The 26,572-nt window shown below is 48.6% G+C and overlaps 1 protein-coding gene and 1 long non-coding RNA gene across 2 annotated transcripts in view; one reads left to right on the forward strand and one right to left on the reverse strand.

Annotated features, from left to right (window-relative positions):
* The window catches only part of LOC125756912 (uncharacterized), a 318,174-nt gene that overhangs the window by 83,793 nt on the left and 207,809 nt on the right, over positions 1-26,572 (forward strand). The gene's annotated exons all lie outside the window — the stretch shown is intronic.
* Positions 1-26,572, reverse strand: part of LOC119379419 (rab GDP dissociation inhibitor beta) — a 255,048-nt gene that overhangs the window by 35,363 nt on the left and 193,113 nt on the right. Inside the window, exon 6 of the mRNA XM_037648728.2 lies at positions 3,613-3,812. Within this exon, the coding sequence (XP_037504656.1) occupies positions 3,613-3,812 (200 nt within the window). The remainder of the gene's footprint in view (positions 1-3,612; positions 3,813-26,572) is intronic.

Raw genomic sequence — 26,572 nt, forward strand, 5'->3', positions numbered from 1 at the left:
AAAAGGACCAGCGACGATCAGTGTCATCTGTGCGCAAACGTGTGTCTGCAGACAATGTGCAACGAACATTGCAGAAACGGCACAAAGGTGGCAAGGATCAAAATGACTATGCCCCTGGAGCTTATTAGTGGCTTGCAAGAGGAATCTGTACATATTTTGTTTATTTTTTTGTGTAAATAAAGCATGTGTTCGTTTTTCTTGTTGGTGTTGCCTCATCCAAGATCGTTTCACTGTGCATTGTTTGCTGCTGGCCATCCAGAGAAGTCTCGTTCATGCACTTTGATGTTTGCAGTTCCAAGTCAATGCCATTCGAAGTTGACTCTTCACCGTTGATGTGATCGGGGGTCTGCCCAGAGGACCGGAGCCAGCCAGAGTCCCGGGGAGATGTCGAGGAGAGGAGCCCGGAGCTGTTATCCAGTAACGTTTATTACATTATTTACAGGTAGCGTGTTGCTGCATGATGGGGTTACCATCATGGAAGCTCTCGGAGCTCGTGAGAGCTTGAGAGAACTTGTGAGAGCTCGAGAGGAGCGCATCGGCGCTCGCATTTTATGTCCTGGCCTTCCCAGGGTTCCCTGTAGGAAAAAACAATGGAGGCCAAGACAGTCCAATGAAAATTTCCATCTTCACCTCCGCCCCCAAAAGGGGAAGGTGAAACGCCGCCTCCTTCCCAACCCACGAAAGGAGAAAGAGGCACATCCAGTTCGTCCCATGGCGAGGGAAAAACACTGCCCACCGCGCACACACGGCACAGCACGAAGACGTTGAGTCTTACGTGGAAGTCAATTTCGTAGTCTGTTGCAATGATGGGTATGCGCGAGGCAGACCACGAATTGTGGAAACAGCGGCAACAAGGTGCCACGGAGAACGTGGGAAATGCATCCGCAGACGGTTCCCAGACGCTGGTTCCTTTGTCCGGGGCACCTTGACGACAAAGCAAGCCGCCTCGACGGCCAACAACTCTTCCTAAACTGTCAGTCGGTCAGGCATGCCCAAAGGGTTTTACGAGGGGCGCAGACAACCTGCGAATATTAGACGAACGACCTTCGTGTTGTCGCCGCTCTTGGGGCATCTCTGGAACCGCTGACCCGGAAGAAATCAGGGTAGTCTTAGCCGCAACGTCTCATGCGTCAAAGCGGCGCCAAGCCAGGCAGGCCGATCATAACACCGTGAGTATCTTCTCGGTGCCTATTCCATTTTCGTTTTGGCTCGTTTTCATTATGTTCGCATTGTGAGGCCGATCGTTTCTGGATGCTTTCAGTGGTCCTCTCCTTCAACGGTTGTGGTCTGAGGTACGATGGGTAGTCGGGAAACACGGTGGGGATAACGCCTTTCTTCATGCGACGCCGTTTCCCCTCTGTGAAGTCTGTCTCCCTGAAGTGTTTGCTGCACACTCTGGAGTAGTTCGACGTCGTGTTGGGCACCCAGTCGTCTCTTCGTATAGCCTTTATCCACTGCTGCTGTGCTGCCTCCTCCGCAGGAATTTAGTGAAAAGAAACACCAGGAATCCTTTGTTTCTCATCCGACCGGCAATGTGGCACACAGCAGTACGCCATCGGGCGCAAGAAGGTCGCATAAAACTTTTCGATCGGCTGTTGTATGTCAACGACGCTAGTCTTTGCTTCGTGCGATACAGGTGTATCGGCAAACAATCGCAGCGGCAAGAAAACGTCGCAACATGCGATTTTTTAGGTGCGGCAGCATGCGACACAGTGGTGGGAGCTCAACAAAGCACAAAAGATAACCCCTACGTGGGTAGCACTGCGCCGCGGTGGAATGCAGCGTAAAACCACGGTGGGTGAGAGGGAAGGACGACGGTCGCCGAGGGAGCGTTTGACAGGCACAGAAAGTACCGTATAAACGCGTGTAAGGGCCGCACTTTTTTTTCAAGAAATGAGGGCCAATTTTCAGGGTGCGGCCCATACACGCGACATTTTTTTTTTTTTTAAGTAAAAACGCACCAGTTAGCGAACGAAGAGCGTTTATTGCAGTATACGACATTTCTTGCGACATACGTGCTCAATCGTCGTCACTCGGCGAGTCCTCAGACTTGGAGTCCGAGATGAGATGGTGTGCTGCGAAGCGCCGTCACCCCACATGCAGTCATCTTCCGTGCCATCCAAGCTGTTAGATATCCCGGCGACTTTAAAACTTCGGGACACAATGTCCGTCGACACCGAGCTCCACGCAAATGGGATCCACCCAAGTACAGTCGCCAAGGCTAGTCCCTTCACACGCAGCATGTCCGTTGCACGACCTCCTCTATAGAGGAGGTCGTGGTCCGTTGTGAGTGCAAGACCATCATTCCGCACTTCAGTCACATAGCGGAGCAAGTCTTCTTCCAAATCGGGAAACTTGCACTGCTCTCCTCGGAAAGCGCGCTTAGTGCTGTTGGTGTTTCGCAAGGCTTCTTTTTGAGCACACCAACGTCGAACACACTTCTCGTCAACGTCGAATTTTCTGCCGGCGGCACGTTTCCCATGCTCGAGAGCATACTCGATCACCTTCAACTTATAGCCAGCCGTGTAGCTATTCAGGTACTTGCCCATCTTGCCAAAACGTGAACGCCGAGTAGAAAACAAGCTAGCACGAAGGTCATCGAACAGTGCAGAAAACTACAGCAAACGGCTGGCTGAACTGCAAAAACCGAACAACGCGAACGCCATGCCAAAGTTGGTGATGCTAATGCCGATATGAATAGCGCGTTTGTATAGAGATGTGAGAAGCTAAAGATAAAATTTTTAGCCCACTTCACGAACATCTTAACACGAATAAAATCCAAAAATATATATCTATATACTCTGGTGACGATGATGACGGTTGCGTTTCCTTGCGCCATCTATCGACTACGCCTAGGAGCTTACGCGCGCGCGCATTTTGAATACGTATTGGTTGAGGAAAGTGTGGGTGCGGCTCTTACGCGGATTTTTTTTTTTTTTAGAATATGCACTTCAAAAAAACGGGGTGCGGCCCTTACACGGGTGCGGCCCTTACACGCGTTTATACGGTATAGAGGAGGCTATGGTATAAGATACCATTCACTTGTGGGCACTGTTAGATCGGCCAAACAGGCCGATGCATAAATGATCGGCTGAGGGAGCACGCTTACTCTCTGAAGGCTCTGTCCCCAGCCACCTGGCTGACCACTGTAAAAATTGTGGTTGTCAGCCGATTCTTGATAAGTGTGTGGTCATGGGGCGCTATAACAAGCAGCGCGAACGCGAGATTAGCGAAGCCTTTCACATTGTACAGCACGATGTTTCTTGTGTTAGCGTACCCTCAATTTCGCTTCATGGCTGTGAAATTAGATATCTGGGGTCCACTGAATTGACAGGTCCTTGATAATGTTTGCCGTTTGGCCTTTATCACATGTATGTGCACTTTGGCTTATGTTTGTGTTTCTGCGCAGATACCTGTGTCTTACACATTGCACTTGTTTTTTGCATTAAACATTGGTTATTAGTGCAGCACCGTGTATGTGTCCTCTTCTCGTCCCGTGTTTAGCGCTGTTTTTATTCTTCAATTTACTATGCAGCACCAACCAGCCCAATCAAGCACATTGTGAATGTAGGAGTTCTCACAACAAGTGAAGTGCGAGCCAAAAGTGATCACCTGACTGTCAGCACCCAAGTCGGTGGGTCGGTAAACGTCACTGACGCTCACAAACTTCTGTGCCACGGGTCCCAGAAGATCAAGGCCTGGCTTGATCTCAGCCTCGGGGTTCTCGGTCTCCACTGTGGTGCTCACCATGGCAATGAACCAGCCCTTTGCTGCCACCTGGTGCGTGTGCGACACCAGCGACACGTAGATGTCTGCAGGCATCAGAAGAAAGACCGTTTCAATGCAACGACAAAACGAGACAGCAGCAAAGTGGAATGTTATACAAAGTGAGGCTAGCATCAGGCAAAACTCTACAAAATGCTGGCAGAAGGGAATACTGCCGCTCCACAGAGTGAAGCAGTTTTCGTGCTGTCTCTCGCTTTAATGTGCAGTAAAGGGCGAGAGCACAGCATGTGCCGGGGTATGAGCAGCCTACTGATTGCAGTCGAGATAGCACGCGGGACACCCCCCCACACACGCACACGCACCCATTCATGCTCCTTCGCCCGACAAAGCCGGCCAGTGTGTTTCATAATCGTTTGAGCCGTGCCTGTCTGCAACCTAAACAAGGTTTTGCTCACACATAGAACGTGCAGGGTGATGTTATCGATTTATACTATCAGAACGTGATGGCAACTGGGACGGCAAAAATGCACCTTGAGTGTCCTTATAACTGCAACCACAATAAAACGTCAGGTCACCAAAACTCCAGCCTTGTATACCATCATAAGGTCAATCACAATATGTATCAAAGAAATCTAAATGGGATGCATACAAAATTCCTCCAAGATTTAAGTGCAGTAAGCTGTAGCAGGGTCCTTCAATAACTTTCTTCTAGTCATGAATTTTTCACCAAAGTTTCATACAGGGACAAAAGCTACCACCAGAGGCACCAATGTAAGCAGAAAGCGGTTGATGTGCCTCATTTGAGTGGACAGTCGTACAGTCACATTTGTGTTTCCCATAAAAAACAATCAGCCCAGATGTTTTTCGCTGCATTAGCTAAATGGACATTAATGAGTGTTGACCATTTACTAGCTCAAGTCATTCATAATTAGCAATGGTTCAACCAAGGGTGCCTGTCAAGTGATGAGATCTTGCTTGTACAGAGCTCAACACGCTTGTCCAGAATGCTCAAGCAGCACGTTCCGGACTGCACTGGCGATATCTACCAACTATGCCTGGTTTCAGGTAGCCCACATCTAATCATACCTCATTGATGGCAGCGCATGCATAAATTTGGGCAACCTCAAACCACGCATACTCAGTAGATGCATCTGAAATCTTACGTGTATGGCGAAGCAGACGTAACCACGCAGCTACCACAGACCCATCACAAAAACTTGAGGTATACCTCAATGGAAACCTCATACCAGAGAAACCATTGATCAGGATCCTGGGCATGTGGCTGCAGAGTAACCAACGAGCCACCCACACCCTTATGCTCCTCCAAACCAGCGTCAAGGCTATATCACACATGATATCTCGGGTGACATCTAAGAAAAGAGGGATGAAGGAAGGAGACACCCTTCGACTTGTTCGAAGCCTGGTGGTAAGCCGCATAACATATAGCCTACCTTATTATAATCTCACACAATCTGAGACCAGACGGGCCGACACCCTCTTGAGAATGGCATTCAAGACTGCTCTCCGTCTGCCGACCAGTACATCTACTGAGAAATTGATGGCACTGGGGCTTCATAACACCCTCAGCGAACTTGTTGAAGCCCTTCACGTCTCACAACAACAGAGACTTGAGCGTACTCGCACGGGCCAACAGGTCCTAAAAACCCTAGGATTCCAAGCCTCGACAACGAGAGCCCAGGAAACCTGCGAGATACCTCGTCATGTCCGGGAGGGCTATCACGTTGCCCCAATTCCACGCAACATGGACCCCAACCTGCACAGCGGCAGAAGGAGAGCAAGGGCCCAATACTTCCAGAAAACCTATAGATTCCAAACTACAGCCCGTTTCACGGACGCTGCCATGTATGGGACGACGACTAAAGGAGCAGTGGCAGTGGTATGCGACCGCCGAGGCCACATAACCTCTGGAGCATCTGTCCGCCCTTGCAAGATCACAGAAGCCGAAGAGCTGGCCATCGCACTTGCCATCCGCGAAGGCCTGCATGCAAACAAGCCGCTGACAATACTCACAGACTCCCAGCAGGCCTGCAGGAACTTCCTGCAGGGCAGAATTGGTGTGCCTGCGGCACATGTCCTTGCACAAATACCAAGGGAAGGCAAGGACGACTCCTACATACAGACCGTCATATGGATACCAGGCCACTCTGGCATCACGGGTAACCTGCACGCCGACCGGGCAGCTCGAGGCTTCGTACACAACCGAGCGCTCCTTACGTCAACTGCAGCGGACCCGGAGCCAGTTGACCTCCAGTATGCCACAATACTGAATTACCACAGAGGGCGACGCCTACGGTATCCACCACCTCATCAAAAGCTTGCGACGAAGGAGGCCACTGCATGGCGTAGACTCCAAACCGGAACCTACAAAAACCTACACACACTACACCGCATGCACCCCACATCTTACAGGGATGAATGCCCATGGTGCGGGGCCACACCAACCCTGTACCACATTACATGGGAGTGCACACTACACGACCTCGAACACCACAACATGAACACCTCATGTGAGCAATGCGAGGCACTGCTGTCCAGCCCGGCCCTCGACGACCAGATCAGGCTCGTTCAGAGAGCAGAGCGGATGGCAAGAGCCAGCGGAGCCCTGGACTAAGGGCCCCGACCATCAGCAAGGCCCCTACGAGGCAATTCACAGGAGCTTTGCCTGTACATAAATAAAGTTTGTCATCATCATCATCAGTAGATGCCGTTCCTGCAGTCCAGAATGCACTGCTCCAGCATTCTAGACATGCGTGCTGAGCTCTGTACTCATACACATACCAACAATTCTTGTTCCCCATGTAGCCGTTTAAAATTGTGCTTAAATTGTGCAGTAAACAATGTCTAGCTTAGGTGGCACTTGTGGGCTAGTTGGTGGATGTGGGTCCTGAAAAGCTTTTCTGTATTTTTGAGTCAATATGAACCAAACTTCACTGTCTTTACTAGTGTTTCATGCTGATTTCAAATCTGTAATTAGGTTTTTTAATAGCTGCACTAGTTCAAAAGATCTTGAGGTTCGAAAAAATAGTGCCCGATTCTTACAGGGCTTTTCGGCTATTTCGGCATACCAAAACCAATATGTAAGTGCATGGCCCCAATGCCTAGGTTATGCTGCAGGGGGTGATGCTATTTTTATTCACTTGAGAGCACTGTGAAGGTCAGAAAACAGATGAATGCTCACTGTTGGTTATTTTTTCTTATTGGTGCTAGAGTAATGCAAACAGCATCACCCCCCAGATAAGTGTGTGATTTTTACTCAACAACAGTGAATAAACACCCCAAAAGGCTGAGAGCATTGAGCAAAAATATCAAACTGAGAAAACTGCATTGAATTTTCAGACAACTTAACTTTTGTGGAAGTGCAGCCACAGCACTAGTGGTTACATCATTTGTTCTTCACGAGAATAGCTATACCAAATATGTGACCATGCCCTGCCAATGTATTGGCAAAATCTTGTTATAAAGCCACATAGTGCACCCAGAACCAGAGTGATAAACTCTACCCTTAGCAGTTCATAGGCCTGCACCCATTCCCTGCAAGCTAAAGAAATACAAAATTTGTCGAAAAATGTGGCTTTGCAACAGGCAAATAAAACAGATACAGAGATTAAGTCTAAAAACACGACTTATTTATTAAACCAAAAATCGGTTATTATTGTCCAGCAATAACACTTGGCTCAACAGCAGGCAACGGCTGTACTCGGGATCTCCTGCTGGTTTGTGTCATTTTGAAAGCCTGTCCTTGGTGCCACTACTCTACAAGTGCTGCTTTTTCAACTTCCAATGTCAGTTTTTATCCTTCTCAAGGCTGTGGAGCACAAATCAATTTTCGAAAGAGTAACACAGCGTGAAGAAGAAACCAAATGAAATAACACCGACCAAATGAAAGGTTTTAGAAACATTAAAAAATGACGTTTCGGTTACCGTACGGTAGCCTTGTTCACAGTAAAGTGGCCCAGTGAAGCGGGCTTATGTCCGTTTTAGAACGCTGCCGAGACACCTGGCGTACGCTGGAGGCAGATTTCCATCATTTTTGTTCAGCGTTTTTTTCGTAGTCTGGATAAGAAGCGATTCCAAATACTGACACGAACACCAGTTTCTTTCCTTTGCGATTATGGTTGCCTTGGCCCAGTCAATGTCATGATTACATGTAGCCACGTGTTCCGCAAGTGCGTTAGATACCACATTCTTCTTACTGACGTCATTCATGTGGTCCTTCGGAAGTCTCTCAAAGTTACCACTCTCCCCGATATAAACGTAGTCGCAGACTGCATATGGGATTCTATAAACGACGCCTGGGAACTTTTCTTTTGTGAGTGGGTCCTTCCCGTGCACCAGTTTGTGTTTAAGTTTTCGGGCAGGAACATGCGATGTGTACGTTGAACCCATGCTAATGCTTCACTAACACCTGGCACATAAGGAATGGCTGCATGAGCTTGGGGCTGCACAGCTCGCATAGTGGTGACGTTGCGTGTGCGGCGTTCTATGGAACAAATGAAGCTGAGAGGGCACCCGTTGTCAGAAAGTTCACTGCGCACTTTGGAAAGGTCGGAGGCACGGTCAGCGTCACCAGAGCAAATCCTATGTGCCCTCTATATCAGGGAAGTAGCAACAGAACGTTTGTGGCAGGCCGGGTGGACTGACTCGTAATGTAGGTAACGTCTGGCGTGCGTTGCTTTTCCGAAGACACCAAAGGAAAGGCGGCCGTTTTTTCTTTCTGCAAGTACGTCCAAGAAAGGTAGATGGCCAGAGACCTCCGTTTCAGTTGTGAACTGAATCGATGTCTCTATGCTATTCAAATGCGCCGAGAATGCATCGAAAGCCTCTTTCTTGATGACGCAAAAACAGTCGTCAATATAACGAAGGAAAATCTTCGGAGGACGGTTAGAGGACGTCAAGGCCCGTTTCACCACTGACTGCATGGCAAGGTTCGCCGCCGTGACAAAAACTGAAGCGCCCATCGTGGCTCCATGCACCTGCTTGTAAACAACATCCTGAAACACAAAGTATGTGTTTTCAAGGCAGAACTTCAAAAGTTTTAGAAGGCCGGGTGCGTCTATCTGTGATCTGTCCCCAATTTCTTCATCCAACTGCAAGGCAGCCTCGCACACCTTAACGGCCAGATCCACTGGAACACTGGTGAAAAGAGACTTCACGTCAAAGGAAACTAAGATCTCGTCATCGTCAACCATGATGTCCCGCACCTTTTCGATGAAATCATAGGAGTTCCGGATGAAAGAAGTGCCCTTTCCCACAAGAGGAGCGAACACGCGATGAAGGTAGCCAGAAAGCTTGCACAGGGGTACAGTGTACTAGAAGGGGAAGTGTGCCGTGCAGTGCCGGAAAGAGGGTCCTTCTTGCGATGACCGCTCCGCGCTGCACCGGAGGGCGCTGTGGCCACAGGAGCGCTAGGGAAACGGGAACAGCGGATAGGGAAATGGCGGAGCATGTTCTGATTGAATGTGGAGATATCCACCCAGGTTTGGGCATGAGCCTACATGAAGCGCTGGGTTTTAGAGACAATGGAAGGCTGAACACACCCGCGATTGAAATAAATAGGAGACGGTTAGAGTATTGGTCACAAAAAATTAGAAAGGACAAAAATAAATATTGGGAAAAGAAAATGACGACATTCTGCCGTAAAGGGCAGATAACTGGGCTGAGAATTTACGTTTTTTTTTTTTTCCTGTAGTAACATAGATTTAATTGAAGTAGAGACACTAGACCAACACTAAGAAAATGAAGAGTAAAGGGAATTTCCTTTTTTTTTTCTGTCGAGCCTAGTGGCACACTTGTCACCACCCCGTTATAAAGGGGACGCTCATAGCATCCATAGCATCCATCCATCCATCCGCTATGCTCGCCGCGGTGATAGCTCTGTGAGTGGGTTGTGTGGCTGATTTTTGTATTGTTCCGAGTTGTCGTCACAGTGGTGCGGCTGTCTATGCGATTAATCACCACTGAAATGCAACCTAATGACGAAATCTAGCACTTCCGCATAGGTAGCAGTAGTTTTCTCGCTATAACGTGCGTATACAAAAAGCACCCGATCACAATTAGTGCTGTCGTTTGCCAGTTTTTTTTTTTTTTTAATTCAGAAATACAGTAGAACCTCGTTGATACGTTCCCGCTTAGTACGATTTCCCGGCTCCTACGCTCAAAATAGCGAAAATTAAAAACCCAATACAGCTTTGTGTAATACGTTCTGGTTAATACATTCCCAGAAAATACGATTATTCGGCAGCAACGTTCAGCACCGCGGAAAAGTAGTACGGTCGTACGATACGTTTTGTACTCAGAAACTCATTCAGGTGTGCAAAAAGGGCCCTCTCGTGTACTTGTGAAGCGCGAAGTGGCAGACGGCCGCCGCACGGCGACGGCGGCTTTTCCGCAGTGCCTTCCCCCCCCCTCCATGCTTTCTCTGCTTTGCTCAATTGCCCCCGCCGCGTCTCTTCCGAATTGCTCGATTGCCTTCTTCGTGTCTTCTCCAAACAGCTCGATAGACGCTCTCTGCCAACCACACATTGACCCGAAGGCAGGCGGCGACGCTGGCCGTCAAAACCTTCGAACGGCTTTAAAAAAAAGTATTTTCTGTAGCACGTGGCACAATTTTGCTGAGCATTGCAAGTCCTTCATCTGTAGCACGGTACATAGATGCACACTCGTTCCGCACACTTTTGTTCAGACTCCATGGCTACAACTGCCGGGGGAACTAACAATACGGCCCAAAGAAGGGAGGCTGTCGCTCCTCCAGTTCGCCACGGTTCGGTACAAGACCGACGGAAAAGCACATGCCACCGCCACATTGCCGCCGCTGCAAAACACGCTGCGACACATAACCATAGCAACGCCGCCATTGTGCCCAGAGAATATGGCCGATAATTTCCCCCACACTTTTCTCCCGGACCGCGTTCGTTTTTGGGTCGCTCCACCCGGCGCAATTCCTGTCGGCGTTTGTTTTTCTCTGTCTGGGCAATTCTGCCTGCCAGCGGGTCCTCAGAAGCTGCCAGAAAAAATTTTTTCTGGAAGATATCTGGGAGGTTTCTGGTTATCAGACGCCAAAACAAGACGATGCGCGCTCACCACCATCTTTGTGAGGACTCGAAAGATCGCAACGCGGGCACTTGGGGACTTCACCTTCGGTTGCCTTTATGCCAGGCGTTATCTTTTAAATCCTGTTCCGCCGTGCGAGATGGTGCGATTACGAGTGGCAGCGAACATAACAGTGCATGCCTCAAGTTAAGACAGAACGCAAACTGATCAGCGCGAGTGTGCGACGTAGTATGCGATAGCCGCGAACAGCTGTCGCTTTCAGGGACGCTTATCACTTTCGCGAGATTTTACCACGATTGTTACGTGCATTGCGATGAGTTGAGCTTGTTAAGCCTTTAGAAGGGCAGTTTCCTTCACGGACGGGGCAAGTCGCGCGTGATCTTGCAAGCGTACGTGATCGTATCCCAAACGCACATGCTCGAGAATATCACTTCCGCTCTTCGGCAAACCTAGCCCCATATTTCCAAGCGGCAATGCAGAAAGAACCGACGCTCATGCGGCGCAAATTTTTGTCTGCTGACACGGCGGTAGTGTTTCTTTACGTTTACACTGGTTGTCCCAGAATTTGATTTTGCAATATTCGGGTTGTCTCAGGATTTCAACATAATAATAATAATAATAATAATAATAATAATAATAATATCTGGAGTTTAACGTCACAAAACCACGCTATGATTATGAGAGACGCCGTAGTGGAGGGCTCCGGAAATTTCGACCTCCTGGGGTTCTTTAACATGCACCTAAATTAAGTACACGGGCCCTCAAACATTTTCGCCTCCATCGAAAATTCAGCTGCCGCGGCCGGGATTCGATCCCACGACCTTCGAGTCAGCAGTTGAGTGCCATAACCACTAGACCACTGTGGCGGGGCGGGATTTCAACACACGTGACCACAACGTTATTTCCGGTCAGGACCGGAACTAGCTAGCTTACCTCTGGCCACCAGCGAGATGCCAGGAGTTCGACAATCGAAGAGTCCCTCCATGTTTTTTGAGAAATAGATGTTTTTTGCCCTCGCACCTCAATATGGGCTTGTCAGCCCCGATTTTTACTCGATTCGGATCATACGTTTTCACGGATCGTACGTTTATTTCCCGCATTTTTTTCGGTAACGTATCAACGAGGTTCTACTGTATTATCAAGTAGCGACATACCTTGAAATGGTATTGGATGACTTGTGGCGCATTAACTCAGTGAGATGAAACATCTCTATTGCATATAAGTGTCTGTGTTCGGTCATGCTTGTTTTGTATCATATTGTTTCACATGCCAAACAGTCGGGAACCTGCAAGCGAATGCATCTGCTTGTTGCTTCTGCTGTTGCGACTGGTCGCGCACAACAAAAGACACCGACGAGACAAACATAATTCAGAACTTTATTTGCAATTCAACATTTTTTCAGACCTGCTGCTCCTTTTGATTAAACAAAGATATCTTCACAAAGAGACACAATCTCATTGAATGAATAATATTGTGGTTTCCCACGTAGAAACACAGAAATTATCAATTATTAACCCCACCTGTCAAGAAAGCTGCTCAATTACATCGCCTCAGCTTCAGGTGTTTCGCTTGTTATCTCTTAGAGCTGCGCTAAGGTTGCGCTCCTTCAGTCTTTTCGGCAGCGACTTTTAAAAGTACTTGGAAACATCCGGGAAAATAGTAGGAATGGTATTCTTTCATAAGAGTGGTCGGTCTCAGGGGATCTCAATGACCTTACCGTTGATAGTCGTTTTAAAAGTTCGCTGCATGAACCCTGTCTCAAAGTGCCGCTCAGAAACAACGCTGCTCTCGTCGAGGACTCAGTCACCTCTCGATGTTCCGTGACCATGCTTCCCAGCAATGCTTCAAGCAGCACCCGAAACAAGGAGCACGCCTCCTTACACGAGTGATAGCCGCTGTTACAGTTCGGCACAAAACAGAAGCCGTCTTGCTTGCCCCGCCGTCTTCCTGTAATTTTTTTTTTTCCATTCCGATAGACAAGCGCAGACACCCGCTACTTCTTCACTCAAGTACAGCACAATGTGGCGAGAAGTACCGACAACGAAGCACTGGTCACGCATTAACAGCACAAACTGGCAATGCAACACATGCTAACACACACGCTCCTCTGGCTCGCAGTGCCCCGAGCGACCTCAAGCTGTACCCAAGCTGCTTCATCGTTACAGGGACCCCTCGTATTCACCGGAGCGCGCCGCGCACGGCACACTTCCCTTTCTAGTACACTGTAACAGAGGGGACGAGTGAAGTCCACAATCGGACGCATGGGGATACCCGGCTTGTGGACCTTTGGCAGCCCGTACAACGCAGGCACCGAGCCGTTGTGGCAGAGGAGGGAGTAGTACAGAGACTTCTTGTGCGGAGGAACAAAACGGAAGACGTCGGCGGGAAGCTTCTGAAGCTCCCTTTCCACTTTTAGAGCGGGATTCCGGTTAAGGCGAACGTACGTGCTACCTTCTCCAAGCAGAGCGGTCATTTTGCTTTCGTAGTCATTTTTGTCCATTATAACGGTGGTGCTGCCCTTATCAGCAGGTAGAATGACGATGTCCTGGTTCCTTCGGAGACTCATCCCAGCATTAGCCTGTTCAGGGGGGAGGGCATACGAGGTACGCCGGGGAAGCTTTGAAAGTATGCTTATAGCACGGGTGTAAACTTCTTCTCGCCAGGGGCGGTCAATGTGGTCGATGGCGCGCTCGACCGCACAGATCATCTTGAATTTGTCTGGTGCGGGTCCAGTATTAAAATTGAGTCCCAGCTAGAGAACGGCAAGTTCCTGATGAGTGGGGACGTATGAGGACACGTTGTCAGGGGTGGAAGCGGGCTGCAGTCTTTTGGAGCAGCTCAGGGAGCAGTGATAACGCTGCTTTGGAGCAGCTTTGGAGCAGTAAAAGGGGAGTTTTGGAGCAGCTTTGGAGCACCAAGAGGTGTGTTTTGGAGCTATGCAATTTAGTTTTGGAGCTTATTTCTAGGGTAAAACATCATTGTTAATTGAAATTTATATTTCTGGTAAACACAAAAAATTCAAATGGCTTTTACTAAACATCGAATATTAATGAACTGACCATACTTGCCACAAATTAACATGTTCCCATGACTAAAGCACCACAGCTTGGGTAGCAGTAACTAAGATAAAACAAGAGATAAGTGATGCTTTGGATAGCTACACTTGGCTACCGTAAAATTTCAAGCAAGCGTCAAATTTCACAGCTAATTTCACAATTTCAAGCTGTTGCTGTGTGCTGGGATGCTACAACAGGCGCCTGAAGCAAAAGGACTAGGATTTTACGTGTTCTCAAAGGATTTGAAGCTCCGGCAGGAATGTGTGCGACAGTCAACGAAGTCGGACAGAGGGGCAACTACCGCACACTTTCTTGTTCAACGTGTTAGTGAACTCCCTGTGCATGATGCGTCGTGGTTTAGCAGTGCCCTATTTCATAACAACCTTACTGCGCGATTGATGGACCGATCAGCGACACCAAAATTTCATATAACGCGAGCTCTATCCTCTTGCCAGGGCGATCGCCGCCGCCGGCAACAGATTGGATACAACGTCGTTTCAGGGCTCAACAGAGATCACTTTAATATATACGGAAACCTAAACCGACCTCTCACCGAACGCGATGACGACTGTCAAGCGTCTAGAATGAACGAGACCTGTAATACAAGCCAAGATTATAACAGCAGCTGTGTACAGCTTGCGCCGTGGAGCGCACGGCGAAAACTCGGCCGTGCTGGCATCGCAGCCAACTCCCCTGCCGGGATTTCCCTATTCCTAGTAATATGCGATATTATTGTGAACGCATCATAAAGCGGGAAACAGCGGTAGCAAAGCTGAACTTATTTATGAACGTAGGCTATTAACTGTACTAGAGCAGTGCACGGGCCCGGGCCGTCCGAAGCGTTTTCCGGCAGGACCAGGCTTGAAGCCGTGGGCCTGGGCCGGGTCGGGGCATGAGGCTGCGGGTTGGGCCGTACTCGGGCCAGCCCGCAGTGTGTTAGTTGTACACTTCTTTTAAATAAGTTTTGTTGCTATGTTTTATTTTCACTATACTGTTATTGCAATGGCTTGCCATGTGGTATACAGATAACATTTCATTTGGTATTACGTGCCCAAACCACGATATGATTACGAGGCACGCTGTAGTGGGGACCGGATTAATTTCGACCACCTGGAGTTCTTTAATGTGCACCTAAAGGTAAGTACACAGCTGTTCTTGCATTTCGCCCCCATCAAAATGCGGCCGCCGTGGCCGCGGGAATCGCACCCGCGTCCTCAGACTTAACAGCAAAACAGCTTAACCGCTGAGCTACCACCGCCGCCAAAGCAACATTTCGATGCATGTGCACTCCGGATTTTCCTCCCGATCGCCCACTACAAAGCGCATCATTAATAATCATCATCAACAAGTAACATCCTCTAGCGGGCCCGGGCCGCGGCTGAACACGCGCGCCCTGGATAAGTTTAGTAATAAACGCACGGGCCCAGGCATGGCCTGGGCTTGGAACCATGGGCCCGGGCTCGGGCTGGGTTCTGCCATGTATGTCCGGGACCGGGCCAGGCCCGCGCTTGGGACCACGGGTCCGGGCTGGGCTCAGGCTTCTTAAAGCGGGCCCGGGCCAAAAAATCAGGCCCATGCTGTGCTCTAAATCGTACACTGCCGTTTCGAAGCGGTAGGCCTAGCGACGATACCGGCACCGAGCCACCGGCTGACGCCACCGCCGCCAAACTCTCTTACTAGAGTCTTTTAGCAAGTTACGGAAATACGGTACACAAATACGGTAAGGCAGTACGGTACGGCTCCTCCTTTCCCGGTCGTTGAGCGGCCAAAGCACAACCAGCGGGAAAGGAGGAACACTACCGTACTGCCTTTCCGTATTTGCGTACCGTATTTCCGTAACTTGCTAAAAGACTCTACTGACTCATCCATCCCTTGTACAGCAGGAAATATTATGCCATTCACGAGATTTTTGTGTTAACCTTTGGCAAACGGCATGAGCGGCCAGTGACCGTTCAGCGGACATGCCTCTAACCTGCTTCACGGCGACAGTTTTATCTTCATTCATGTTTAACTTACTACTGTGATCGAAGTCCTGCGTTGACAACACAGTCTACATGAAAAGTGTCGCCTCGACAAAAAAACAAAACGCACTAAGCTTATTTTTCGTCCCTACGGCTTTTTTTTTTTCTCCTGTTGTCGTATAGCGGAGAGCTCCTATGCAGTTTGGGCAAGTTATTTTCCGGATACTGTAGCTTGTGTCGCTTGCGTTCACTGAAGAAGATATTTGCTCCCATGACGATAGGAACGTGATTTCTTTTTTTTTTATTACTAATACTTATTCAGCAAACGATGCAAGCTCACCAACCTGACGAGACGACCTGGTCACATGTAAGCACTATCAATTGTTCTTTTTCCTTTTAGCGCTAGGATATAGTTTAACCTAAGGTTAGTTTAACCTGAAATAAAATAACATACCTTGGAGGTGCGGACACAGTTTTCCACCGCGATCAATCATCTTGCGTGTCGAGGATTGGCGCAAAACGCCAATATACCTGAAACACGCAGCAAGCAGCCGCACGAGCTGTGCTTAGAGAACTACAACTAAAATGGTGGCAGTGCCACTGTCGGAAACTCGTGCATGCGCAGATGGTCTGATGAGATCGGTCTATTGGTTTAACGTGGGTTCGCAAAAAGCCTGGGTCAGATTGGGTTGCAATTTTTGTTAAGTCCAAATACGTCTGATATGCAGGTCTTAGGAGTTACAGTATATCAGCTGAATTCCGGTGCTGCTTCGTGGCCTCGATGTCCCTCTTGCTTGTAGCATGTCACTTTATCGCTGCAAAACCATGCTGTTCGCGGTTAATAGTCTGACTGCAGACAATACAAAATCCACTGCCATCGCTGCCTTGGCGACACCAAGATGATATAGTGTCACCATGTTCGTCCATCTTGTTCAGGATGTCGACATTGAACTTGGTGGAATGACCTGAGGCTCTGAGACGGCGAGACATGAACAATGCGAAAAGAAATTCCCCTCAAGAAACGTGTAGTGACACGCTTTTTGCTAATCCCGCCGAGGACAGAATAGTCTTTGTTGCTATCTGTTCCACAGCGAACCTAGTTTTCCACGAATTTTGCTCACCGACTGGAGTCGCGTGCTGTGGAAAACCTCAAACAACACGAAGCTGCCAGCCTCCAGCTGTGAACTTTTCCAGTTCACAGCTGGTGCAAAGCTTGTCTGCCATCTTGCCAGCTTCTCTGTTTGCGATAACCCCGTTTAGGAGACTAAGTGCTGTTATGTCTGCTGTGTAGCTACTCCTAATCGTGGTTAACCGTAACCGTACTCAGCTTAACCACAGTTAAGGCTGTCCGTGTGACAGGGGTATAACACTGGTTGGAGTAGCAGAACTTAAAAAAGGGAGCAAAAATAAGACAGGCATGGACGTCGCTGTACTAACAACTGAAATTTTGCTTCTATGTTGTTGCGGTGGTGCGGCTCTTTCCAAGGGGCATTTCTGGGAGTCACGCCAATTTACAGCAGTCTGGAGTGGGCTATGTCGGCCCCCCAAAGCCTGAGCAAACCAAACCAGCGCTTAACGAGCCTACCCATCAACCTGCATCCGGTCAGGTCCCCCAGAAAGCGCCGTGCAGCGTGCCGCAAAAAATGATGGACGAACCCATTCCTCTGGCGGCATGAAAGTTTTGCCGAGCGGCAGTTTTGGAGTGTTGCGTTTTGCCGCCAGTGGCGCACTGCGCAGGCTTTTCCTAAGGTCCCTAGATAAAAAACGTTTTTCCGCTAGTATGCCTATAGTTTGGCGCAGAACAATGGAGATGCAGCAGGATGTAGCAGGTTTCACGTCTTGGCGCAGTTTGGCGCAGCTATCACATCATTGGAGGTGCTTCCATGTCATGCTTCCCGTGGTTTGATCGTGTTGCTATTGCATTTGTTGCGCTTGAGGGCCATGAAGGAAAGAGGGAAGACTGGTGAGGAAGTCCGCATGAATCTTTTTTCTCTTTTTTGGAGCAAAATTTGCCGCCGCCATCTTGAATTTACGTGCCGTTCCTCCTGTTTCCCTCCACTTTGCCGGTATTTTGGCTTGTTGGGTGCAGGGGGGGGGGGGACGCTTGCTCTGAATTTTCCAGACCTCCCACGAATGAAAAACGTTCATGTTCTGCGACGAGATTTAGGCATATTGTCGCGGGTTATAAAACACGGGCTTTATTCAGAAAGGCGTACGGCGTGTCGTACTCAAAGATAGTGCTGAAGGCGTGGAGCCGCCAAGCACATCTTCTTTCTTACTCTTTTATGCTGCGCCTCTCCGCACCGGTTGTCTTCCTTGTCATCGCAAGCGTATAATGAGACGCAAATATGGTCGCGGGATTACCCTCCCTCCAGAGCAAGCATCGTCTCGATGCTCACGAAGTAGCAGTCGATGCGCAGTTAGCGAGTGGGCGTTCACATCACTCAGAAAAGTACGCCTTCATGCGTACCACGTGCACTGTCTCGGGCAGATGCTGGCGGTGCTTTGAACAAGAAGAGCCGTCAGCGATGACTTCGTACGTGACGTCGCTAAGGCGGCGCAGACCCTTGTAGGGTCCGAAGTATCGGCGCAGAAGTTTCTCCGAGAGGGCTTATGTCCGTTTTAGAACGCTACCGAGACACCTCACGTACGCTGGAGGCAGATTTCCATCATTTCCAGATACTGACGCGAACACCAGTTTCTTTCCTTTGCGATTACGGTGGCCTTGGCCTAATCAATGTCGTGATTAGCGAGACGTGAAGACGGACACAGTGGCCAACTGCTTCCGGAAGGCAGGCTTCGTGACAGCAGAACTTGTGGAAACCAGTGAAGACGGCGACGACAAGCGCATAGATGACACATTTCACGAGTTGTCGTCCCTCTTCCCGGCTGCTGTTCCACCTGAAGTGTCTGCGGACGATTTTGAGGAAGCGGACTGCAATGTTCAGGCTGTTGCGAGCCTCGCTGACGAGGACATTGTAGCTGTGGTCGCAGGGACCCAGGATGCCCAGGCCGACAGCTCAAGTGGCGATGAAGATCGTCTGGACGAGGCGGCGGCTGCACGCGCGTAATACGCCGCTGACGTGGCGGCAGCATTCGGCTCGATTCGCCGTTTTTGCAGCGGCATGGAGTGAACCGGGCTGTCGCACCTGGACAGCCTCGATAAGATCGAGGCCAGTGTCTTCATTTCGAAGACGAAGAAGCAGGCCAAGATAAGCAATTTTTTTTTTTTGCACAAATAAAGCATCCTGTTGCATTGTGTGTGTGAAATTAGTTGTTATTCTTGAATGCGGGGATTGTAGGTGATCGTCCGCCACTGGAAAGGTCTCGGGGCTTGTATTTTCTTTATATCGAATTTTTCATATATCGAACTAATTCGCGATCCCCTTCGAGTTCGATATATCCGTGTTCGACTGCAGTAGTTTTCATTGGTGTATGCAACAGCAAAAACTGTTGAATTGCAGTCAAAACACAATGCTGGTACTGACTTGCGATTTCACTGATAATACAGTAAAATCTCGTTATAATGAAGTTGAAGGGGGAGTCGTAATTACTTCGTTATAACCATTAGTTCGTGATAGCCAATATCCATTTCTACCGACAATTAGCACGCACGAGAGGATGTACTCGCCACCAAATCCCACAGCAGCCCGCCACACAAATGAAAAACGGCCGTCGCACGGAGAAAAACTAGCAAAAAAAAAAGAACAGCAAAGAACTGCTACTTTATTCACGCTAAACTAATGTCCTCAATAGATTTTTTCGTGTCTTCCTGAGACGGATGATGGCTTTTTTCAGCTGCAGCCGCTATTTCGAGTCCCGTCCTTGCCGTCATCGTGAGCGCCGAAGAAGCGGCGCAGCAGGTCTGCCACATCCAGCGCTTGCGCGGACGTCGGAACATCGGGTTCGCCTAATCCGGGCTGTCGTCGACACATTCGTCACTGTCGTCATTCACCACCCCTGTCACCGCGCACACAATTTCAGCCTCTGTCAGCTCTTCGATTGTCACCGCGTCAGCATCGGCACTGACGTACGTGCAGAAGGTGTCGCAGTCGGGCACAACTCCGGCGTCATGAAGAGCGTCCCACGATGCCAGGCCTTGGTCACCCGCGGCACCCTCATTGGCGGCAGCACCGATATCTTCGCTGTCACCGCCGCTGTTGATGCCAATAAACCTTTTTCAAGCACACGAGGGCCACCAACGGGCACGCAAGCGCTCATGGGAAATGTGTGTACGCCGCAGCAGCCGCCGCGACGAGCACGTGGGCCCCGCGCTGTAGCTTTCCGCTTGCGCCGTGCCAGGACTTCTTAGACACAGCGAATTTGGCAAGGTGCAACATGTTACTGCGCAATTCAATCACGAACTTCGGTGTTTAGCTGCGACGTCCTCTCGGCGATTTCGATCTGTCCCACTGTTGGACCAGTAAAGCGGCTCAGAAGCGCCACCATTTATTTTTTTTTGCACCAGTGCGCCTTATGGCATAAATGAAAAAAAAAAACAAAACAATTCAGTTGCCTATGAAGTGCAGGAGCGGTCTATGATACGCGGATGCATTTGGAATCAACGTCCATCGACAGTGTCGACGAGTACAGTGTGAGGCTCTGATATTTAAAGAGTACACTAGAAAGTGTAGTCGGCATTTGGGGAAATGAGATACATTCATTGCTTCGCTCGCACCCTATATGTAACGAACGATAACTGCCCACTAACCTTCGTTGGTGCTATAACTACAGGTTGGAATAATACTTAGAGCGAAAAAAGAAGGAGCAGTACAAGGAAGGAAATGCACAAACCAGCGCTCACACACAACTGAAAGTCTGTTGCACGCGTGAAAAAAAGCATATATACAAAAATGGGAGTGCATGCGCGTGTCATAAAGAGTCACATAGTCAAACAACCAAGTCGATTAATAAGGTCGAATTCCTTGTCTTGTAACGACTAAGAACGTTGAGTGACACAAAGTGTGGCGTTATTTGTGACAAGATATGCCTCTGAAATTATTCGCGTTGTCTGATTACGTTGATGGTGCAAAATTACTGTGCTTTTGACGATGGGATTACATTTTCATGACCGACATAGCGATGCGAGATGAGACGGCTCCATTCAATGAATTTCGATGCTCGCTGAGGCACGTATTAATACATGACCAGCCTGGCCGATGTACATGTGGACACAAGAAAGAGAAATTGGCAGTTAACTCCTACACACAATACAAATGGCACGCCTCTGACCGCATTTTTCTTTGCCCACCGCAGACCCCTGCGACCTTATTGCGACTAAGCTTACTTAGGGCGGCAAACAACCTTCACCCCCACATCGCTTCCCTACGTTCTTCAGGCCATAGACTTCTTATACATATGTGAAATAACTGCAATATTTTTACTTTCTTCATTATTTAAGGATGGAGGACGTCTGTGTTAATCTTTCTTTGCCGTGCGAACAGATTTTTGCAAACAGATACGATGATACGCAGGATATCCCGCCTCTTTGATCACTTTGCAGTTGAAAATCATGACATCACAACTTCTCGCTTAACAATATTCGAATGAGCCAATGCGAAATTAAACACCTATTTCGCTGAACATGGGCTATACTGCCTGCAAACATGCTCCGCAGTGAAACTTAAAAGCATGTATCAAGAAACTGCAAATTATCAGAGCAAGGCATTTCGCAAGTGAATTCTAGTTCCATCCCTTTTTCTTTAAACACGTTTAGAATGTGCTCACTTCCTTATACAGTGCGTGACTTGTCAATTAAAATCAAATAATCATCTGTATACCTGAACACTATAGCACCTCTCAACAGTTTGGTCAAACCGGATGACGAGCTGTTACGGCATTAAATGCCATAGCGGCTTGTGAACAAGTAATTGAATAAATACGAATTCGGTGTTCCAGCTCGCATTGCTCACGATAGCACGTTCTAAGGGCATGTATGGGCACGTGATAACTCGCATGCTGCTTAACTGCTTATATATTTGCTCGGTAATACCTACACTGACTGCATCATCCCTTTCGCATTTCATGTGTAGAGATACATGCAGGTGCGTTCAGACATGTGTAGTATTTCGAATTAATAATAATCAAGCAGCGGCGACGCGTTTTTTCGTTTAGTGCTCCCACGGCGCCAACGAGCAGCGAGCGACGGAACAGCCGGCGGGCTCGCCGTACACACATTTCCCATAGTGCTTCGCGCGCCCGCGGGGGGTTCTGGGATTGCTTGAAAAAGGTCTATTGAGGCATGCCGGAAGCAGTTGGCGATCGTGCTTGCTGTTAGACATCCAAGCAGCCTGTAGCATCTTGATCGCCATGTAGAGGTCGACTGTAGTCTCGTGCTTCATGCTCATATTGAGTAGAATTCGGTCGATTACACGTTTGCGGTACCGTGCTCAACGCTACGCCAAAATCTTGGGCAACTTTTTTCTTCTTGACGCCGGACTCAGTGGCTTTCAACATAGCCGCCTTCTGCTCGATTGTAATCGCTTTGCGCTTTCGTTTGCCGTTGCCGTTGTCCATCTCCTGTCTAGCGGCGGGAACCGAGAGAGACTCTGTTCTGATGCACACGAAGCGAACGACAAGCAACAACAAGGCCCGCAGTCGCCGCATCGCCGTCCACGCGCGCAACAGTAAACCGGGCGGGTCCACGAGTTCCGGGGGAGAGGGGAGGCCGGGTGACGTGCGCGGGTGGGTCCACGAGTTTCAGTGGAAAGGGGAGGCAGGCAGATGCGTACCCTCGCGCGTGTTGGCAGGCGGCTCCTCGGGAGCGCAAGGCGCGAGTTTTGAATTACCGCATCCGTGATGGGACGTAAACCATCGCGCGCTATAAGACATTGACTTAACGGCTACCAAAATGATCAGTAAATGCTCGGTGGGAAAAAAAAAAAAAGGTTCGTTATATCCATTGTGAGGAAATTTTAGCTTTGTTAAAACGAGGTTTTGAATACATGGGCGTCTATGGGAATTTCAAAGGGAATTACGACTGCTTCGGTATATCCCGCTTCGTTATAACGAGCTTCTACTGTAGTAGTAATTTTCATTTGTGTACGGAACAGCAAAAAGTATGTTTAATGGCAGTCAAAACACAATGCTGGTACTGACTTGCCATTTCACCGATAACAGTGATGCTACCGAGGACTTCTGATTTGGAGCAATTTTTGGGGCAGCAAAATTTCCGTTTTGGAGCACTTTGGAGCAGCAAAATTTTCATCTTGGAGCACTTTGGAGCAGATAATTTTGCATCTGGGAGCACTCTGGAGCAGCGAATTTTACATCCTGGAGTGCACTAAAGAAGCATATTGCAATAACATTCAAGCACCGGAATATTACTATGGGGCTCTTATGAAGGATAGAAATATTTCGATTCACTGCAAATCTCATGGAAAAAATCATGTCAGGAGAACTCCATGCTTCACTCGCTAATGAAAAAATAAGGGCTCATGCAGTTGAGTGTTCTGAATTAACTTCTTCGGCGATTATTTTCGACACTAGCAAATAAACAGAATACCAGATCAATAAAATTGCACTTTATGAAATAATACTCTAAATACATCTATGTGGTTATCAGCAGACATTGTAGACAAACGCCGTGATGTACAGCAGTGCCTCAATGCCAAAGAGCCACACTGTCCCTAATGCATTCCCCTAAGAAAACTCCAAGGCGAAAGCTAGGTTCTTTTTCTTCTTGATCGACTGGTTGATCCTCCCCCTCCTTCTCTGCAAGCTATCTGCACCTCACCTGGTTTTGCGCTAGCTCCATGATCGGCGCACCGATTACGGAAGCAGTGTAAAGCGACGATGTCGTGATGGCGTCATCACGTGACATCACGATATATGACGCCATGATGACGTCGCAAGTTTTGACGATCTGTGACGTGATGATGACGCCATCACATGATTATTTTTTGCATCAATCGATTGACGCCGTCGACGGTCAATTTTCGTGTTTGATAAAGCATCTGATGCTTTCGCATTAATATTGCATATTGAACGTTAACAATCTGGCCTTACATACCAAACTGTCCTCCACCATGTCACCTCCTTGCCATGCGTGAAACAGTGTGAGGGTGAGCAACTGGGCGTGTTGGTAATGCATGATTCGAATTTGTAGGCGCAAAGAAGACACGGACGAGAAGGGAGACACACACACAGGGCGCCACTGCCAACAATGTTTATTCCAAGAAAAACAGATGCTATTTATGCACACAGTGTTGTCACGTTTTTTGCTGCGCAGTCGCATTGAGATATTGCAACTCTTTCTGCGATAAAGATACGGAGGCCACACTCACGCAACGATCACCGGCTTCTCTGCACCTTTGAAAATGTCTAAACTTTGCAAAATGACGAATCCTTGCCTCCGAAAAGCACCAGCCTGTACCATAAGCCATGAAACTAAATATGTCGAATGCCAGGTTGGCGTGGTCTACGATATTCCCCTGTCTTGTGGCAAAAAGTACGTAGGCCAAACTGAGCAGTGTTTAAATGACAGGCTCAGGCAGCATTGCAACAATGTTAGGAATGGCAGAGAGGGTCACCTGGCTATACATTGCAGAGATTGCAAGTGTGTACCAGATTTTCGCGCATGTTCCGTGATTGCCAAAAGTCGAGACAAGTGGAATAGATTGATAATTGAGGCACAGCAGATTATTGAAGCCGGCGATCGTTGCGTGAGTGTGGCCTCCGTATCTTTATCGCAGAAAGAGTTGCAATATCTCAATGCGACTGCGCAGCAAAAAACGTGACAACACTGTGTGCATAAATAGCATCTGTTTTTCTTGGAATAAACATTGTTGGCAGTGGCGCCCTGTGTGTGTGTCTCCCTTCTCGTCCGTGTCTTCTTTGCGCCTACAAATTCGAAGCGTGAAACAGCTTCGCTTATCATCCACTTCACAGAGTGAAATGGCTCCTCAACTTTTTTTAAATGTTTATTGTGATAACAATTATATGGACGCTCTCCGCGGATTTTTGCCGTCGCCATTGCCGTAATTTTCTGTATAAAGACCAAATTAATAACATCCCCACGCGCATTCTAGCCGCGGGTAAAAGCTCGCGAGCGCTGGCGACGAACGCGGCTGAAGCGGAGATTAAACTAGCCGGCCGTCTGTCTCCGTCGCACGGACAGCGTATGAGATAACAGCTTCCCGCGTGCGGGCCTACCGTCGATTGCTCATCAAACAGAGAGGAAACGCCCTGCCCGTCTTTCGTAAGGAGCATGAAAGGACGCCAGGGGAGCGGGGGGGGGGGGGGGGAGGGGACCGCATCGTTCGAAGGGCGCACAGAGCAAGAAAACACTTCGGTTCCTGGAGTGGCCATGTTCCCTTAAACCAGTGTTTTGTTGAGTTACGTGAGATCGAATCCAAAAGAGTTAGCTACTAGCCTTACTTCGTTTAACAATACAATTTGTTGGTATCGCATTCATTGCTTCGCCCTTAACCCTTTCAGCCCTGGATTTTTTATTTTGGTCGGAGACTTTTTTTCTGCGTGTTTTCCTAATAGTTAGGACCTCAGAAGACCACAAAGGAAACATTGAGCCAGTGGTGCAAGTATTTATGGATTTGCAGACATGACATCAAATTAGGTCATCAGGGCCCAACGGTTGTGATATGAGAAAAATGGCTTCTTTCTTCTGCTAGTCACTAGAGTACACAAAATATGAACCACGTCTCCTTTTTCAGTGTGATACTCATTGAAACAGCTTCGGTACGTCGTCCCGAAAATCGCGCTTGTCCGCGATTTTCGGGACGTGTCAGCACGTTCGAAAAGTTTTTCGAAAAGTGTCAACACGTTCCCACCGTTCACGTGCTCTTCCATAAACGTGAAGCAAGGAAAATTCGATATTGTTCCATATATATACTGCTAGCGATCCCAGATTTCATTCCGCGATGTCCGTAAACAGAAGTGACAGACATTTTGGCAGCACACATGTAGTTATTACTGAACACTGCTTTCCTTACGTGCCGTGCGACGCTTGAAACGAGCTATCAGCAGCGTTTCTAGAACAGACGACGTCCGCCGATGAATCGCCGTCGCACTTTCTCGCTACCGAGAGGCCTAGACGTCACGAGCCTCTGCGGAGAGCGCGTTTTGCTGTCGAGCTGACTTGCAGAACAGACGCTGCGTCGGCATCGTGCATGGCATCGTGGCTTATTCAGGACGCACGCGCGAGCGCTATTTATTCAGCGGAATATTTCTTGGTCCGTGGTTGCGACTTTGGCAGCCCCAAGATCAAGGTGCACATGTTCTGACGCGCCGGCCGTGCAATTGCCGGTGATAGACGCCCCCAAACCCGAGACTTTGGCGCAGTTTGGCGCAATTTTCGTCGATATTATCAGGATGGCGCAGCAAATACAATTTGGCGCACTTTGGCGCAGTTGGCGCAGGAGTGGAATCACTGCCGATAACCAGTACAGTAAAACCTCGTTATAACGAAGTTAAAGGGGGAGTCATAATTACTGCGTTATAACTATTAGTTTGTTACAGCCAACATCCATTTCTACCGACAATTAGCACGCAAGAGAGGATGTACTCACCACCGAATCTCACAGCAGCCCGCCACGCAAACGTGAAACGGCCGTCACACGTAGAAAAACTAGTAAAAGATAACAAGAAAGAACAGCGAGGAATTGCTACTTTATTCACGCTAAACTAATGTCCTCAATAGATTTTTTCGTGTCTTCCTGAGACGGATGATGGCTTTTTCAGCTGCAGCCGCTATTTCGAGTCCATCCTCGCCGTCATCGTGAACGCCAAAGAAGCGGCGCA

This window comes from Rhipicephalus sanguineus, chromosome 1 (assembly GCF_013339695.2).
Source record: "Rhipicephalus sanguineus isolate Rsan-2018 chromosome 1, BIME_Rsan_1.4, whole genome shotgun sequence".
NCBI classification, from domain to species: domain Eukaryota; kingdom Metazoa; phylum Arthropoda; class Arachnida; order Ixodida; family Ixodidae; genus Rhipicephalus; species Rhipicephalus sanguineus.